Here is a 17,771-nt window from a genome sequence, read left to right as displayed (position 1 = left end):
CTGTCCTTTGAACGTTTGACTGGCAACCATTTCATATTTCAATCTCGGCAGAACAAATTGAATTAGATGTTGAAACCAAGCTCGGCTCTGTTCACCAAAGCCCGCGTGCTCAGCTCGCACTAATCCCCGAAACGCCGAGGAGCCCAGGCGGGCGCTGCGAGGGCTGGGCTGGCCTGGCCAGAGATGCAAACGGCCGGCGGCACAAGGAAAGGAGGGAAAACGCGCGGGCGGAGGCCGCTGGAAAGGTCTTTGGCCTATGTGTGGACCCAGGTTCAGAAGATAGACCCACACATGGCTCAGCGTTTCTAACCTTGTATCCCGGGCGTCCCACAGAGTATCTTGCACACAGGGGCACCTACTAAGTGTCTGATGAAAGGATAGATAAACGGATGGATCGATGGATGAGTGGGCTCAGCCAGCCTCTGTCTCCAGCCTGCGCCCTTTCCACTGTCTTCTATGGGAAACTGGAAAGACGCTTTGCTTCACAGGGCAGCCGGGGCCATGGAACACGGCTTGGGTCCCAGGCCACCCTGAAAACTGGATGAAAACTAAACCTCTCAAAATGCATAAACCAGGATTTACACAGAGATAGAAGGTTCTTAGACTCTCACTTTGAGCTCCACCCACAGGCCCCGAATTAAGAAGGAAACAAGAGTGCTGATGAGCGTTGGTTGACTGATTCAGTCCCAGCACCATTTCTGAGGATAGTATAATATCAGCCCCATTTTATAGAAAAAGATGCTGAGGGTCAAAAGGGACCTCGGTGGTCTGAGGTCACATAGCTGGGGATGGCTAGGCCGAGATGCAGACCCAGGTCACACGAGCTGTAGCTCTTTCTTCTGCACTGTCCTGCCCCCTGGCATGTGCTGGGAACAGGCCATACCCATGGGGGAGGCTGCATCTCCGGACTGGAGTAGATGTGTGCACACGGGCACCCCAAGCCTGGGATAAGCCCTGGGACAAGCCCTGGGACACTGCTTGCCAGGGCTGGGGACTTGGATGTGTTTCCCAGGGCCTCCAGCCCGTGAGCAGGAAGCGCCTGCTACAGGGACACAGCTGGGCTCAACCAAGGAGACTGGTGTCGGGCTTGGAGCTCCGAGCTGGGGGTTTCCCACTGAGGAGCTCAGAGGCTTCCCCAGCCCCGAGGTCAGCAGGACTGGAGGACACCCTGGGGACTAAACCAGGGCCGGCAGACCCAGGTGATGATGGGGCAGGACAGAGGCCAGGCCCCAGGCTGTGAGCAGCCCCTTGGACAGACAGACCAGGCGTAGGCAGGACCCCAGCTCAGCAGCCCTGGAGGGGAGAGCAAGAATGGAAGCTTCTGGAGCCACCTCACATGCTCAGCGTTGTGCCTGGCACTTTTCGTGGATTATTTCAGCACATCCTTTCTCACTGAAGCCCTGGAAAGTGGGAACCAGTTAGTGAAAAGGAGGCTGGGCCCAGGGAGGTGAGGCAGGTGGGCGGGGGTTCCCAGGTCTGAGGAGCTGCCCTCAGCCCCTGGGGCAGTGGGGTGCCAGGGTCCTTGCTCCCATGTGCTGGATCCCTCTGTACCCTGACCTTCCTGCCAGCAGGATAGGACCCTGTGGCATCGCAGGGCCATGGGGAGGAGGAATGAGTTGGAGAACTCATGTGAGAGCCAGGCTGGGAGGGAGGCCCGGTCTGTTTTTGCTGCTTCCAGATCCCTTGCCCCCACAAAGGACTTCCTAAGGTGGCCGGGCCTGCCCCCTGTGTAGGCACAGAGCAGGCCTCTGCAGTTCAGGATCCCAGCCCGTCCCCGCTGACCTTGGACCAGCGGAGGGTTCGCTGCCTGCTGCTCCCACCCCACTGAGAGCACTATACCCCAGCCCACGTGGTAGGGCGCGCAGGAGCCGGAGCGGCTGTCCCTGGTCCTCAGGGCCCCGGAGTCACATACCCTCTCGGTGCCAGCTCACAGCTGAAGGGTTTGCTCCTCGCTGTCGTTTTCACTGTCTTCCAGCTGCTCCAGGATCTCGTCCAACACCACAGACCGCTTTTTCTTCGGGGGCTCTGTGGGAGCCCAGATGGCAAGAGAGGAGAAAAGAACAGCCGAGAGGGTTGGAGGCAGGGAGAGAGAGATGGCAGAGAGGGAGGGAGGGAGCGGGAGAGGGGTGAGCAAAAGGGAGGCGGGGGACGAGAGAAGAGAAACACAAGGGAGGATGGGATGCGGGGAGAGAGGCAGAAGAAATGAGATGAGAAATGGGGAGAAGGAGCATTGAAGGGGGAGGTAGGAGAGTACAGGCAGCCAGGGAGACGCGGGAGAAACCGTGAGAGAGGAGAGAGAGACTGCAGGTTAGTCGCCAGCTTCACTGTGGGAAGCTGCCTCTTTCAGGCCCAGAAACTCTCCGGCTCTGGGGGCCACCCACTCCCCAACTCCACCCACAGGGGAAAGGATCCCATTTTGAAGGGGAGGGAGCAAGATCCCCTTCCAGCAGCTCAGAGGTTAACACATCTCTGCCTGGTGTGGGGGCCTTGAAACCCTTCAGAGAGGCTGTGTCGAGCCAGGGCAATGGTTGAGGAAACAGTGGTAACTGTTGTTTTCCTGGAGGTCATAGGCTCTTAACTGTACAGTATATAAGTATGTGGCTAGCATACAGTAGATGCTCAATAAATAAATGTTGGGTGAATAGATGCTCAAGGATTCCAGAGGCAGCATGGTGGGAATAACAATCAGAGGTAGCTTTAGAGATGGGTGATTTGACTGGGGCTTTGAAGAACGCAGAGTTCTGTGAAGCAAGGGGAAAGACGATGTAGATGCACAGTGTGAACATATGACAGGGCATGATAGGCTCAGCAAAATACATGTCCTCTGGCCCCAAACGCTACTGACTGACAACCTACTATGTGCTATGACTCAACTCTTTTCAACAATCCCGCAGGCAAGTATTATTATTGCCTCTGACAGGTGAGGGAACTGAGCCACAGACAGGAAGCCAGAATTTGAATTCAAGCCACACCAAAGCCCAGTCTTTCCACTTTTTATGAAAGTCTCCATTTCTGGCCAGAGAATGCCAGGGAGTTGAAGGGTGGCAGAAGAAGGCACGAGGGTCCCCTTGGCCCTCCAGAAAGGAAACAAACAGAGTGGGGGGAGCTGGGCTTGAACTGGCCACGTCCCCTTCTCAGAGAGGACTCCCCTGACCATTCCTGTCTAAAACAGGACCCCCTACCCTCAATCCCCCTCTGTACTTTCCCTCGCAGCAGGCCTTTCTGTGTATGGGACGCTGTGCTGTCCCATCCACTCTATGTCCCCTGCCATAGCACACTGCCTGGCGCCTTGTGAGGGCTCGTTAATATTTGCCGAATGAAGGGATGAGTGAATCAAGTGGGATGGGGGGACATGGCGAGCTGCTCCCTCGGCGAGGGTGAGGAAGGTGTGGGAGGCTGCCCCCCACCAGTCTGCCTGGGGAGCCTCAAGGCCTGGCAGCTGCATCTATCATTGTTAATCATGAAAAGGGAGAGGGGACAGAATGGACTGGGGGCAGGGTCAGCAGCCCACGGCTCAGACACCCGCTTTCTCTCCTGCTCCCTCCGTGATGCTCTTGGTTTCTTTCCTATAATCGCCAGGCGCTGGAGGTGCACAATGGCCTCTGGAAATTGAATTTGTGGGCAGGTAATAGGAGCCGGGAAATAGAAGGGCAGCAAAATAGGGCCTGCGGGCCTGTCACTGACACCCCCTCCCAGCTGCTAACAACGGGAGTGGCAGTGGGGGCGGCTGGGTCCGTCTTATCGGCGGCTGTGTCCCAGGGCCCTGCACACAGTAGGTGCTCTGTAATCATTTGTTGGACGAATGAAAAATAAATGGCTACAAGGTGAGTCATTTTCTAAAATTAAAACTGCTGATGTTGGGATAACCATAAACAAATGAGTGGCCGAGCTGAGAGGCACCTGAGTTGTCACCTGGCTAGGGAAACTAAGGCCCAGAGGGAGAGGTTGCAGCTCGAAAGGAAACATACACAGGCCAGGCTCTTTACAAGCACCCTCTTCAGAGGTGGGTGTCATCACCCCATTTCCCAGGTGGGAAGACGTAGGGTCCACCAATGACGCTGAGACCACAGTCTGTTACTATTACCGCTGTGAGAGGTGCTAACGTAACAGGTCTCTCTCTACCGTTAGGCCAATGAGTGCCAACAGGTGGGGACTGTCACAGGAAGGCTAGTACATCAAGGCCAAGGAGGCATGACTCTGTCCCCCTGCAAGTTGGAAAACGGAGGCACTGGGGTAGCCACTGACCACTGGGGGCGAGGGGCATGGAAGGCAGACAGGCAGTTGGCTATTCCCATGGTTTTTGGAGTCAGACAATCTGAGGTCCCCACTCCACCACTTCATGGCTCAGAGACCTTGGGCAAGTCACTTTCACTCCCTGGGTACACTGGGAATGAAAATGGGACCCATCTCCCTGGGTGGCTGCGAGGATTAGTGTGTGTATCTGGGTTCACGCTGGGCACGCTGGTACTGCTCTTGCGAGCCTGGCACCTTTGGCTCAGGCCGGGCCCCCAGGTACCCCTGCAGAGGACACACCGGGCCCTGAGTTCCCACCAAGTGCCACCCAACAGCCCCGTGGGCCCTGCCGTAGGGGAGCACCTGCCTGCAGGAACAGCTGCAGGATCCTACCTCCCCGACATCAGCGCCTCGGTGGGTTTTCACCAAACAAACACAATGCAGAACCAGAGAAAGGTGTAAAATAAATAAACACAACAAGCTGTGCGCTCTCAGCATTACAGCTGCACCCGAAGATAAACAACAGGCGAACGTTGCCCAACATCCACACCCGAGAAATTAACTTGACAAAAAGCTCAGCCAGCCCCCGACAACCCCCCAGCCCTGCCCCCCTCCCCCCCACCCTCCAACCACCATTCTGCATTTCTGGAGTTCCCATCTAATGATTTTATTTTTCAATTAATTCCTTGACAGAATGCCAGCCCGTGTCTCTCAGCCGTCCCTGGCTGGCGCTGTCGCCTGTGTGGAAGGTACAGGCAGGCAGGCAGGGAGAAAGGCGTGAGGGGGTGGGCAGGGAGCTGTTGGGAGGAGAAGAGAAAGCGCTTCGTGGGGTTTTGTTCTGGAGGCAGAACGTTGAGGAAAGGCAAGTGGAGAGGGGACAGAGCGTGGCCGTGGCCAGTCGGGGAGAAGGCATCTGAACAGCACCCTGAGAGGAGGCAGCATGAACAGTCAGGGAGGCTGTGTCTGAGATGAGGGCGTGGGTGCCAGCTGGAGCCAGGCTGTACCTGCTGCTCTGGGCTGGATGACCTGGGTCACAGTTACAGCACAGCCCCCAGCGCCAAGGGTGCTTAAGAGTATTCCCATCCTGGTGGCCACCCACCCAAAGCATCAGCAAGCAGCTCTGGGACACGTTAACGGTTCCCACCTTGAGGACCAAGGGCTTTCTCAGGCCACAGGGCCACGCACAGGCCTGAGGACTAAAGGGAGCTGCTGAGCTCCACGCCTCAGTGTTCCTCTCTATTAAGTGGGCCCAGTGCCTGCTCTCCTATCTCAAGGGTGCCTTAACAGTTCCTGCCTGCAGTCATTCATACCAAGTGTTCATTGAACATCTACTATGTGCTAGGCCTGGTGCTAGTGATACAGCACCAAGAAAACCCCAAAGGATATACTGACCCACCAACCATGCAGGCCAAGGCTGACCTTAGTGTAGCCCGGGGTGACCTCGCTCTGTGCTTGGGCATCACGGGCGTCGTGGGCATCATGGGTGTGCACTGGTTTTGGCAGCTAGACTGGGGTTGGGGAAGGTGCCCTGCCTGGATCAGCATGGGTTTAGCCCATGGCAGGGTATGGAACCAGGCTGAGCCCAGGGCTTTCAGGCATGGTCCTGTGTATTTGCACTGGTTATAGATGACGGAGGAGCCGAGCAGGCACAGAGCAAGGGGAGTGTCTAGGTGATGGTGAGTCATTGCATAGGAAAAGAAACCAGGAAAGGTTAGCAGACACCCCCCTCTCCCTGCCGCAGGCCTGGAGGGATCCTTCAATTCCAACAGGCTCGGCCAACATTAACTCCCTGTCTCCTTCTCCTGGCACAGGCCCTGGGTTGGGGGTACAGACCGAAAGGGAAGAAATGGTAATGGTGCCTCACAGGTCTGAGGTGGGATGATGTTTAGACCAGGATTTGTAAATGCAAAGGCCTAAAGGAGCCAGGCAGAAATGTGATGCAGTCTGGGGTCTAGGTAGATGACTACAGGGAGGGCTGTGGACTGTGGCAAAAGGAAAAACCCAAGCACCTCAGTCCAGCTCCCTCACTGAGATCAAGGCCAGCGTGGTGAGACCCGATTTTTCAAGAGAAGCCAGAATCTCAAATTCAGGCCAAATCTGATAGCAAAAGAGTGGCAACTAATTAAAACACACACACATTTTTTTCATGTCTTGTAGGCAACATGAAGATCTGTGGCTGATCCCAGTGGATGGCTCCCCCATGTAGCCTCTCACTTTCTCTCTCTCCTCTGTCTACAGAGCCCCCCTGGCTTCACTTGTGATCATGAAGCAGCAATAACACCCCCTCGTCTGCATGTTTTTCTCTGGTTTCTCTGGCTTGGGCCAGCCTAGAGTCCAGAAACAAACCTGGCCGCCCCCTGCTGCCAGCCACAACCCCAGAGGGAGGTCCCCCCTTCTCCTGCCTGTTTCCAGCACTTGGTCCCCAGGCCCCCGTACCCTCGTCCAATGCGGGCCCGGCCCCTTCCCCTCCCAAGTCGCTCTGAAATTCCCCTCCTGTCAGTTTAATTCCGTGATGGATGAGGGAGAGCAGGAGAAATGGCCCGCACAGCTGGCTTCCCCGTTAGCCCTAGCGGGGAATCCCGGCCTCGCCGCGACGGCGGAGTGAAATGTTTGTGGAACGCAGAGAACACAAGTCAATAACAATTTAGCTGGATTGGGAGCAAGTCCCTTCCCACACGGACAGCCGCTCCCGGGGGAAGGGGCGCGGGCTGTGCAGGGTATTGCCAGAGCGCTTGGAAATATTTCCAAAACACCACTCAAAGAGGCTCGGGCGTGGGGGCGGGAGGCGGGAGGCCCGAGGACACCTGCGCAGCCTGCTGAGCCTCCCAGCGCCTCTGCAGGGAGGAGCGGTCGGCAGGGAGCGTGGCTCCCTCCTCGTGGCCAGACACTTGAACTCTTGCTGGCAGCTGCCACCTAGGAGCTGCCTTGACCAAAACAATTCCTGCCTCTTCATTTTCCTTCTCTCCAACCAGCCTCCCAGCTGCGACGGCTGGGGGCGTGTGAGAAGGAGCCAATTTCTACCTCCTGGCCAATTTCTACCTCTCTCCTGGGGCCACCTACCAGCACAGAGGGGAGCAGGGAGAAGGACACCCACTCCAAGGCCAGGGATGCAACACCTCCTAAAGAGCCTAAGCGGGGAGTGAGAAGCACCCGAATGGAGGAATAAAGATGAGGCGAGGAGAGCTTATGGGACCCGCCGGTATCCAGGGAGCTGGGAAGATCCACGGCAAAGGGATATTTTGAATAATAAATTCTGTGACTTCACATACTTGCCTGAACTTTCCTGACTGTGATTTTTAAAACCCGATGATTATGTTTTCATGGCCAAGATCAAGGAAGCATATTTGCAAGGTCTGGCATGGGGATAACGGGCTCTCCTGGTCCCTGATCTTTGGAAAATGTGCCGTCTTGTGAGTGATTAAGTTATGGAAGGGGGGGGGTTGGTGAACTGTTGCAGGCTTTAAATATCATCTGTGTGCTGACGACTTCCAAATTTATATCCCAGCCAGACTTCGCCCTGAGCTCCCAACTCATAGATCCATCTGCCTGACACCTCACGGGGAGTCCTAATAGGCATCTCAAACCTCGTGTCCAGGTCCTGCCCCCACCCCTTCCCAGCTTCCTGTGCCTCATCGTCACGTGGTGCTACCATGCTCTGGTGGCTCAGAGCAAAGAACTCTGCCTCTGCCTCAGTTTCCCTCCAGACTTCCAGAAGCAAGTCTGGCTGGCTCTACCCTACCTTCATCACAATGCTCAATCCACCTGCCTCTGTCTACCCCCTGGTCTCTGTCCCTGCCCGGGCCACCACCCTCCTTTTCTGGGATGACTACAATAGGACCCTTCCCTCCATTCTTGTCCCCTACAATGCATGTCCCATACAGCAGTGAGGATGAGAGCCAGCAGTGTCAATCAAGCATGGCCCTCCCCTCTTTTAATCTTCGAGGGACTTGCCGCAGTACTGTGAATAAAAGCCAGGCTCCCTGCCACACCCACAAGGCCCCAAAAGGAAGCTCTGCTTGTTTCCAACTGCTCCCCACCCTGGACCTGCTCTCTAGCCACAATGGCCTGCTAGGAACATGCTTCTGCCCCATGCCCTTTGCACCTGTGGTAACCTCCGCCCAGATCTCTGGCTGGCTGGCTCCTTTGCGAGGTTCAGGGCCAGGGCAGGAAATGCAGAGAGGGTCTTGTCCCCTGGAGGGTAAAGCCTCATGGGGACAGGGGATACCAGACCATCGCACATGTGAGCACAAAGCAGGAGGAAGAAGAGTGAGGGGTGTGATGGGGGAAGTGAGAGGACAAGGGGTGTCAGGGACAAGTCAAATCTGACCCTCCGGCTGCGCCCTGAATGCATGGGGTTTGGGGGACGGGCTGAGGGGACAGAGCTCCAACAGTCAGCCTCCTCCCCTGCCCAGCTGGGAGGGCAGCTGTGCTAGAGGCCAGTGACCAAGGGGACAGGCACCCCATCTGTGCCTGGCCTGCCTCGGGTGGGGTGGGCAGGCGGGCGGGGGAGGCGCTGCTGCCAGCCACTTGCCATGCGGGTCATGTCTGCGCGCCCAGCTCTGGAGGTGAGAGGTGTCGGCGCTAACCGCAGCCCATCAGTCCTCCCAGCTGGAACAAGGCAACGCGGGGAAGCAGAGCCGTGCTCCTGGCCAAATAAAAGCCTGTTTGTTGGCGCCTCCCTGGCTGCGCGCTCGGAAACAGAGGGCTGTGCGGGCGGACTGCCTCCATGCCATTATATTCTCGGCGCGCTCGCAGGGACCGCGGCCTGCCAGGCCCTGAAAGCTTCTCGATGCCGTGACCCCGCTGGCTCGTAAGGGCCGGGGAAGAAAAGGACACGGCGGGGGCTGGCTTTCCGCTTTCTCCCTCCCTGCCCCCCCCCAGGCTCTGAGCTCCACTCCACCTGCCAGGGGTGGGAGGGGAGGCGAGAGGGCAGATTCGGGGATGCTGGGTGGGGAGGGAGGCGGGGGCCGATTCTGTGCAAGACAGCCGTGTTCCTACCCTGGGCCTTTTCCGAAAGCACCTGCCTGGTGTCCAGGTCTCTGCCGAGTCAGGACAACTCTTCAAATGCCTTCCAAAGACCTGCTCTTTGCTGTTCAATTTCATGGGTGTTTCATAAGCATCAGCGTGGAAGGGAAAATATAACCCTGCCCTTATCCAGGGACAATGGGTAAAATGAAGGCTTCCACCTGGAGGTGGGGGGAGTATGGAGGGTTTAAAACTAAACCAACTTCTTTCGGGTGGCAATAGGGACCCCAGAGAGATAGAGAGCACCAGACTGGGCACCTGGCATGTTTTTTCCCCCTACAGTTGTGCTGAATGGCAAGACATGGGGAACCCTCCTCTTCGTCACTACAGTGCACTAACTGCCTACTACATCCTCACACAGGGCTATGCCACTGTGTACTAACAGCGCCTACTACGCGCAGAGAGCTATGCACTGCAGATGGGAGATCCAGTGAGATCTAGAGTCGGATGCAAACACACTTGAGCACTGCCTGCCTGCGAGGCACATTCATGTTCTCTCTCTCTCTCACACACACACACACAATACACACACACGTTACTGTCCAGGCTTCTGAAAACCGGGGCCCTCCTTTACGTCTCAGCCCTCTGCCAGAGCATCCTTCCTTGGCCTGGGCTGACCAGAGTGCAAGAACAGCAGGACTGTTCTTGGGCCCAGAGAAGGAGGCAGGACTAGTGTCTATGGCACCTTGCTGTGCATCAGGGGCTTCACAGGCCCGTCTTCCTCATGGCCCACGATCCTCCTAATGAGGAAGGCACCCCGGTCCCACTATACAGATGACAGAGCTGAGGCCGAGTGACGTGCCCATCAAAGAACAGGTATGGGGACACACACTGGGGTAAAACCTAAGGGACAGCGACATACCCCGATACAAAAACTTGGTCCAGCAGGACAGCTAGGAGCCCAGGTCCAACTTCTGACTCGGCCGCCAGTAGCTGGGTGCCCTCAGCAAAGTTACCTGCCCTCTCTGTGCCTCAGTTTCCTCATCTTTGAAACAGGATAATGACAGTATTTATCTCCTAGGATTCTGCAGGATTAACACCTGTGAAAGGCTGTAGCTAGTACCTGGCACCGGGTAAGGCTTAAAAGATGAAGGTTGATACGGTAACAGTAATAATAATAATAATAACAACGTGTCACCTAGTCTGAGCTGCACACTCAGCTGTCTGTCCACCGTGACCTAGGCTCACCAGGGACCTGAGGGAGGAGAGAGAGGCTGGTCACCAGGGCTGAGCCCCAGGTTACCATTTAGTGGCTGGTCGGCTGGGGAGGCTGAGCCCTGGGTGCAGGGGTGAATTTCGGGTAACTACGCTGACTGCATGGGCCACAGTGAGGGCTTTAGCTGGGGCCACCTCCCATGGTCCCAGAGGGCAGCTTGGAGGCCACGGTGTCACCAGCAAGCTTCCTGCTGGGCCCCGCCGAATGGTTAAGATGCCAGCCTTTCATTCCAAGGCCCACATTCCACAGGGAGCCCTTTGTGGTGGCCGCAGGGCTCAGGCTGGGCAAATGGGACTCGCAACCTCCACCTGAGACCTGAGTGCCTTCCTGGCAGCACTCAGGGCTGGGGGCAGGAACTGGGCACGGCTCCCACCTGCCCCGCATCTGCCAGGGCCCTGGAGGCTCTGAACAATGCAGATTTTGAAACAAATGAGCCGGGCACTTTTCGCCATGGGGAAGGGGCAGAGTGGGGTGGGGGGGAGAAGGGTCCAGCCAGGAGGGCAGGAGGCCAGCAGCCCTATTTTGAACATTCGAGGCTGCTGTGGGCACCTCCTTTTGCCTGAAGAAATTAAACAGACAAAGGTGTGGGTGAGAGAGAGGGGCTGACCTTCCCAAGCACCTGTAACACCCCCCCCCCCCCGAGCATCCTGCTTACTTGGGAAGGCAGAATGAAAAAGTCACCGAGTATGGGGTGCTATAGCCACACTGCTGCCACCACTGACTGCCTGTGTGACCCTGGGCAAGTTACTGCAGCTCTGTGTGCCTCAGTCCCTTCATCTGTCAAATGGGAAGATTAACAGTGTCCACCTCCTGTGTGTGTTGTGTGGCTAAGAAAAAGGCAGTTCATGTCCTTTTGTTATCCCCCTGGTCATCTTCTCAACAATTCCAGAGCCTGGTGCCATTGTCACCCTCACTTGTAAAGTGGGAAACGGAGGCCTAGAGGGCACAAGGATTGGTCCCCGGACACTCAGCCAGGATGCAACATAAGCCAGGCATTGTTGATTTCAATGTCAATGCCCTTTGTCCCACAGCTAACCTTTTGGGGACCAGGATCTTACAGAAAATCTGATGACAACGAGAGACCCTCTTGCCAGAAAACTAAACATGCATGCACACACTCACGCACAGCTTTTCTGGGTTTCAGCCAGTGGCTGATCCAGGGCTGTGGAGATGGCCAATCCCACAGAAACCTTCCAGGGGGTGAGGCAAGGATGCTATCTCTGGAACTCAATGTATTGAAGGGGCTTCTTTTCTGCGCCGGGCAGAAGTGCTGAGCCTGCATCCCCTTCGCACTGGCCCCCAGGGGTGGGCAGGGGGGCCTGGGAGAGTCCCTTACACAAACATTTGCCGAGGGTGCATTTGGGGCTGTCAATGGCTGTCGATAAGGACAGGCTCTCTTTCTGTGTGGCAGGATTTGGGGACTTGCTGAGTTGTGAGCAGCGGCTGTATACTCAGCCTGGGTTTCTCTGGTTTCTCGTTTAAGTCTGCTCATCCATTCCTCAGCTTCAGACTGATGGCCCTGCCTGCACCTGACACTGTGCCAGGGAACAGCATATGCAAAGACCCAGAGTCCTGCCCACAGCTGGGGAATAGTGAGCACTGTCGGAGGTGTAGTGGGAGGTGTAGTGGGAGGGCTGGAGAGGCTCTGGGTGAGCGGAAGGGGTTTTATGAAGGTTTGGCAGGCTGAGCCACAGTCCCAGGGCTTCCATCCTGTCTTGTGGGGGTTATGTCTTGCATGACTGAGACACCACTGAGGTCTACTTGCTGTCTTGACAAGGCCAGTGAGGCCCACCTGGAAAACTCACAGCTCTGTAAGAGAGACCTCCCCACAACCTGCCCCTAAGCTGCTGCCTGATCTGGGAAGTGTCACTGGCTGGGACAGGAAACAATCCTGTCCCCAGGTGATACAGTTGGCCCCAGCAGTGATGGGGACAGATGAAGGAGCAGTGCAGGTGCTGGGGTAACTCGGGCCATCCGGGAAAGCGAGAAATGTGTACCTGCTGGCTGTTCTGGGGCTCACTGGGAACAAAGGCAGGGTGCCACCTGAGACGTCAGAGCACCATGGGGGACGTGGCAGGAGGGCCACCAAGCCCCTTCACAAGTCTGGCCCCACAGCCCTCTCCACCTGCGCCCTCCCCCAATGTGCCAGGCTCACACCACCTCTGCTCAGGCAGCCTTTTCATGGGTACAAATGTCCACTCTGTGGGGAGGCCTTTCTGGACCACTCATGGCTCAAACAACATGCCCGGTCTCTTCTGCCTGGACCCAAAGTCCCACAGGGTCACTCCTGGCCCCCTGGCCCGTCAGTGCAGGCAGCTATCCTGGCCACCCCGCCACCCTTACCGTGGAAGTGCTCGACCGTCTTCCGCCGCAGCGCCTGCAGCGTCATCTCGGAGTCCGCCCACTCCAGGACCAGCCTCCGGCCGTACAGGTGGGTGCTGTGACACAGGGCGTTGAAGGCTCGCTGGGGGAGCAGGGACGGGAAAGAAAATACAGCGCATTAGCTAAGACCTAACCTTGGACACTCCACTCTGTCTTCCTGCTGGCACCGCAGACCCAAAGGCCAGCTTTGGCCCTCTGACACCTGCTCTTGGGAGGGTGTGCGAGCCGCCAGCACATCTACTTCATTAGTGGGTTACGTTCCAAGGAGAGAGCTGCAAGTGCCAGTGCAGTCAATATGTCCTCTGCCTGGGCCTGTCACTGGGGTCTGGGCCAGGTGGCGGTGGCCTCTTTCCAACGGCACATCCTGTCTGGGGAGAGCGACCCCATTAACCGACTCCCTCCACCCGGCTGTCAGGGGCAGCCCCATGTGAGAAAGCTGAGCCCTGTTTGCACTTGATGACCATGCAGGCCCCTCGTTCTCACTCGGTGTCTCTCTCCCTCGCTGGCCCTGGTGATTCCATCTCCCATCCCTCTGTGCTGCCCCAGGCCAAGCTGCCCTTGGCCTCCTCACTGCCCCCGGCCTTCCCGGCTACCAGCTTCTCCCTCAGAGCCTCCACAAGGAACCAACCCTTTGGACACCTTGGTTTTCAACTTCTGACCCCTAGGATTGTGAGACCAGAATATTTCTGTTGTTCTAAAGCCCAGTCTGTGGTACTTTGTTACAGCAGCCTAGGAAGATACTAGTGACCTGGGGTAAGCTGACTGCCCCACTCTGAGCCTTGGTTTCCTCATCTGTAAAATGGGGCACACAGTGACTACTTAGTAACTGAAAGTGTGCAAAGTATGGGTGGGAGGTGGGTGGGACGTGTCTTTCCAAACCCGACGTGGGCAGGTTGGAAGAGTGCTTTGTTCTCTGCTGTGTTTTTCTGAGAAAGGCCAGGTGCCGGAAACTTTTTCTCCCCTCCGCCTTTTTTTTTTAACTTTAATTTAAAAAACTCTTTCTGACTGCCAACAGAGTCTCTGCGTTCTTTTCCACGCGGATATAAAAATGCATCTGGACTCCGAGCCGAAATGGCCCATTCAGAGCTTTACAACACATGCGTTCTCAGCTGGCGAGGCAGCGGAACAGCCTGATCGCGGGAGCTGGGGTTTCAAGATGGGAGAGAGATTGGTCGGGAGTCTGGCGCGGTGGGTATTCCATCCTGGTGCCAGGGTCCCTGAGGAGCTGCGGTCCCAGGGACACAGTCGGGTGGGGGAGGCCAAGAAGCTGCATCTGGTGGAAGCTAAGCCCAAACTTGAAGAACAAACAGAGGCTGGGAGGGGGTCTGGTGAATGCCTGGCCCTCTGGCTTCTATTTAGGGTAAGCAAATGGGAGTTGGGGGGGGGCAGGCAGGAAGAGAGGGGCAGGCATTTTTCCCCCTGCTCCTTCCTCCAGGACTATGGCCCCTGCAGCTCCAGGCTCACCTTTCCCTCCAAGCATCCCTTCAGCAGGTGGTGACAGCTCCCAGTGTCACTGGTCTCTAGGGGCTTCACATCCCTGATGAGTCCAAGCCCTACTGACTGACCCCCCCCCCCCCCATCCCTCTTCCTCTGGACCATCTGGGGGTAGGTTCTGTCTCCTGACCCAGATGGCAGCCGCAAGCTCTGCCTCGACCCAGGGCAGATGGACCTCCCACCCCGGACAGCAGGTCTTGCGCCTTGGCCCTGATTAGAGGACGTGAGGCCGGCAAGGACTGCTCTGCACTTCCAGCTGGCTCCAGAGCTACCCATCACCCGGCTCTCTGGCCCGGCTGTCCCAGAATCACACCTCTTTGATCTCCTCCGACCTGAGCCACCAATCACGGGCACCAGGAGCCCCAGCCTCAGCTGCCTTTCCCACGTTCCCCAGGAAAAACCTGTGAAGGTGGAGGGAATGATGGCGCTGTCGTGACTGTCCAGGCCTGGCGGCCGTCTTTCCAGAACAGAGAGGCACTGGATGGCGGCCAGTGCAGCTTGGGCCCAACCTTTCCACAGCCTTCCCTGGAGACAGGCCTCCTCCTCCGGCAACAAAGGCCCATTGGATGCCCTTGGCAGGACTACCGTCAAGGGCTGTGGCTCTGGGCAGAGACGAGGACGGGCCTCCTGTCTTTCAAAGTCCAGGGAGCCTTCTCAGCCTGGCCCCTCCTGCTCTGTGTCCTGCAGACGTCAAATCCACCTGAACACGGACACTGCCAACCTGTCCCAAGCCATCTGTGCCCCCATCGCCGGGAGGAAGCGTGACCTAAGCAGGCCAAGAATGATGTGTGCCCAGGAGCACAGAGAGCAGGAGCACCGGCTGGGCTAGAACTGCTACGGGTCCTTCTCTGCCAATTCAAGTGGAGAACAGGGGCCTGTGACTCCTGGGAGGAGGGCCTGCACCCCGGGATGCTATGCCATTTCCCTGTGGTGATGTCCTGTCCTCGAAGGGGCAGTTCCTTCTAGCTCCTGTCCCCACGCTCCCAGAGTCCTGTACACAAGCTCTTGGCCAATCCTACAGCTGCTTCTGGCCTCACAGGGCTGGAGCTGGGAAGAAGCTAGTCCGGGAATAAGTGGGGCCCTTTGTACAATATTGGGTGACAGACTGTGGGTCCCCACTTAGCACCCTGCTCCACTCCAAGTCATGATACGGTGGAGATGAGGGAGAGCTTCTGAGAGAAACACTCAGGGCCCCATTTCCAGGCTGTCATGTCTAAAATCTTCCAGATAAATAATTGTCCCATCCATCCATCCATCCATCCATCCATCCATCCATCCATCCATCCATCCATCTCAATCCAGTTAAACTCAACACCTTGGTGCTGCTGATTCTCAGTGATGTAGGACGTTTACCTTCTCATCTGAGGATGTGGCCTGTCCTGATCCAGTTCCCAGCCCATATATGCGTTGGTTGAGCCTGAGTCTGCCTTGAAATGCAAGGCTCAGGATTCAAACACATTTCCTGGGACTCTGATGACAGGAACTACACAAACACAGGCGAGTGCACACATCCAACACACACGTGATCAGAGGAGTGGGACAGAACCCAAGTCGTGAATTTGCTTCCAGTTAACATTTTGGGAGACAAAGAACTACCGATACCCGGCTTCAGCCACAGCATCTCCAACCCATGGGGCCCCGAGCACCCAGCTGCCTCCACTTCCCTGGTGTGAGGCCCTTACACAGCACTCCACTTTATCTTCCTGATTGCCACAAGGGGCAGCCTATTTCCTGTTGTGTGATGAGTGACCTGGGGTTTAGGGACATGAAATCCCTCTCCATGGTCACGTAGCTGGAGAGAGGCAGTTCTGACTCCACAGGCCACACTGCCAACCACTGCATGGCTCCGCTTGTCCTGAACACAGGCTGCCCAGGGATGACACGCCCCACGGATTCCTCATTTCCATGGGCCAGTGTCCGCTTCAGACCCTGGCTGCATCCCCACAGGCCCCCATGGAGAATGAGCTCTCTGCTCCCTCCTTGCACTCAATTAAGCAAACGTGTGTCGCAGGCTCACCATTGACCATAGGATGGCGATCACTGTTTACTGTGCATTTAACGTGGCCCAGCTGCTTAAGCAGCACTGTCTGGCTTGCTCACCACCTCTTCCCACCACATGCCTTGTTTCAGTGGAATCTGCAAGGTGAAGGCCACAGGCATGGCGAGGCCTAATGGGAGCCCCTCCAAAGCGACCAGCATCACCCCGCCAGGGTGGGCCCAGCCCTGTGTCCATGCTGCTCCCTCTGCCCCTCCCCCATCAGCATGCAAAAGCGAGACACGTGGAAGGCGACATTAACTGGTGCGACCCTACAATTAAAGCTGTGGTTGTTTACCACAGTGAGAACGGCTCTGCCTGCCTGCCAATGCCGACTGCCATCCCGTCTCCCCACCGCCGGCTCCCCCCAAGTGTTTATTTAAGCCAACACATTGCTCTGCTAATTGGATAACATTCCATGTGAAAATAGACCTTTTAAAGCAACAGCAGTGGTGGCAAATAAAAACAGCTGCAACTGCAAAAGTACAAAGCGGGGTGGGCCGGGAAGAATTAAAGGCACATGCATGGGAAAGAGGGATATCCCGGTATCCGGGCTGCAGGTCAGTCCTTTGTGTTCCTTCCCTTCCATGGTGCTCTTCCCTCCTTCCTCCATGACCAGCCTGGTCTGTCTGGGTGAAGAAAGAGGAGGTGGCAGCTTCTAAATGGCATCCCAGTGGCTACTGGCTACCTCTTGGCCAATGGGGATGGGCATGCCCATCTGGGAACCCTGGGTCACCTGCCCAGGTAGGCTCTTGCTGCAGGCTGGACGAGACAAAGTGTGCGATGTATGTCAGGTACAAAGCCTGCGCAATTGGTCTCGGGAGCCTCTGGCTGTAGTAATCAGTTGCCTGGTTACTCTGAGCTCAGCCACAACAGCCTTTCTGGAGCCTCGTGCTAGAATCCTCTTCCTAGTTTTGAGGTGTGTGCTTGACCCTGAGGGGCTTGCCTGATGAGAGTGCTCTCGATGACGGAACTCGGGGGTCATGGAGAAAGATCGAAAGACTCAGAGTCCCCAAGGGCAGGGAGCATGGAGATGACGCCTGCTTGGGGCCCAAGCAGAGGCGGTGGTGCCGGGGGACCCACCAGGCCAATTTCTCCTCTCCTCAGCCAGCTGGAGAAGTGGACTGAGAAATGCCAGGGAAAGAGCACCATGCTGGGAGCCGACAGCTTGGGTTCAAGCCCCAGCCTGGCCCTGCCCAGAAGCCATAGCTTTACAGACTCGAGGTTCTACAACCAGCTTTTACTCCCTCCTATGTCTCTCCCTGAACATCTGCTCACCCATCCCTCCCATCGTTGCTTCCCCTTCTCCCTTCTTCCCATCTGAGGACTGTGTGGGGCCCCCATAGGAGGCTCACACCTCCAAGTTCAAGTAGGTACTGAAGCGGA

General features: G+C 56.7%; 1 protein-coding gene across 1 annotated transcript in view; it reads right to left on the bottom strand.

Moving 5' to 3' along the window:
- Window positions 1–17,771, bottom strand: part of RBM19 (RNA binding motif protein 19) — a 74,529-nt gene that overhangs the window by 7,014 nt on the left and 49,744 nt on the right. Inside the window, exons 23-24 of the mRNA XM_081123127.1 lie at window positions 12,818–12,938; window positions 1,913–2,025 (exon numbers count right to left, since the gene is read on the bottom strand). Of these exons, the coding sequence (XP_080979253.1) occupies window positions 1,928–2,025; window positions 12,818–12,938 (219 nt within the window). The 3' untranslated portion in view covers window positions 1,913–1,927. The remainder of the gene's footprint in view (window positions 1–1,912; window positions 2,026–12,817; window positions 12,939–17,771) is intronic.

Source organism: Miniopterus schreibersii (genome assembly GCF_964146895.1).
Source record: "Miniopterus schreibersii genome assembly, chromosome: 20".
NCBI classification, from domain to species: Eukaryota; Metazoa; Chordata; class Mammalia; order Chiroptera; family Miniopteridae; genus Miniopterus; species Miniopterus schreibersii.
Note: the sequence above shows the minus strand (reverse complement) of the source record. Positions and strands in the feature narration are given on the sequence as shown.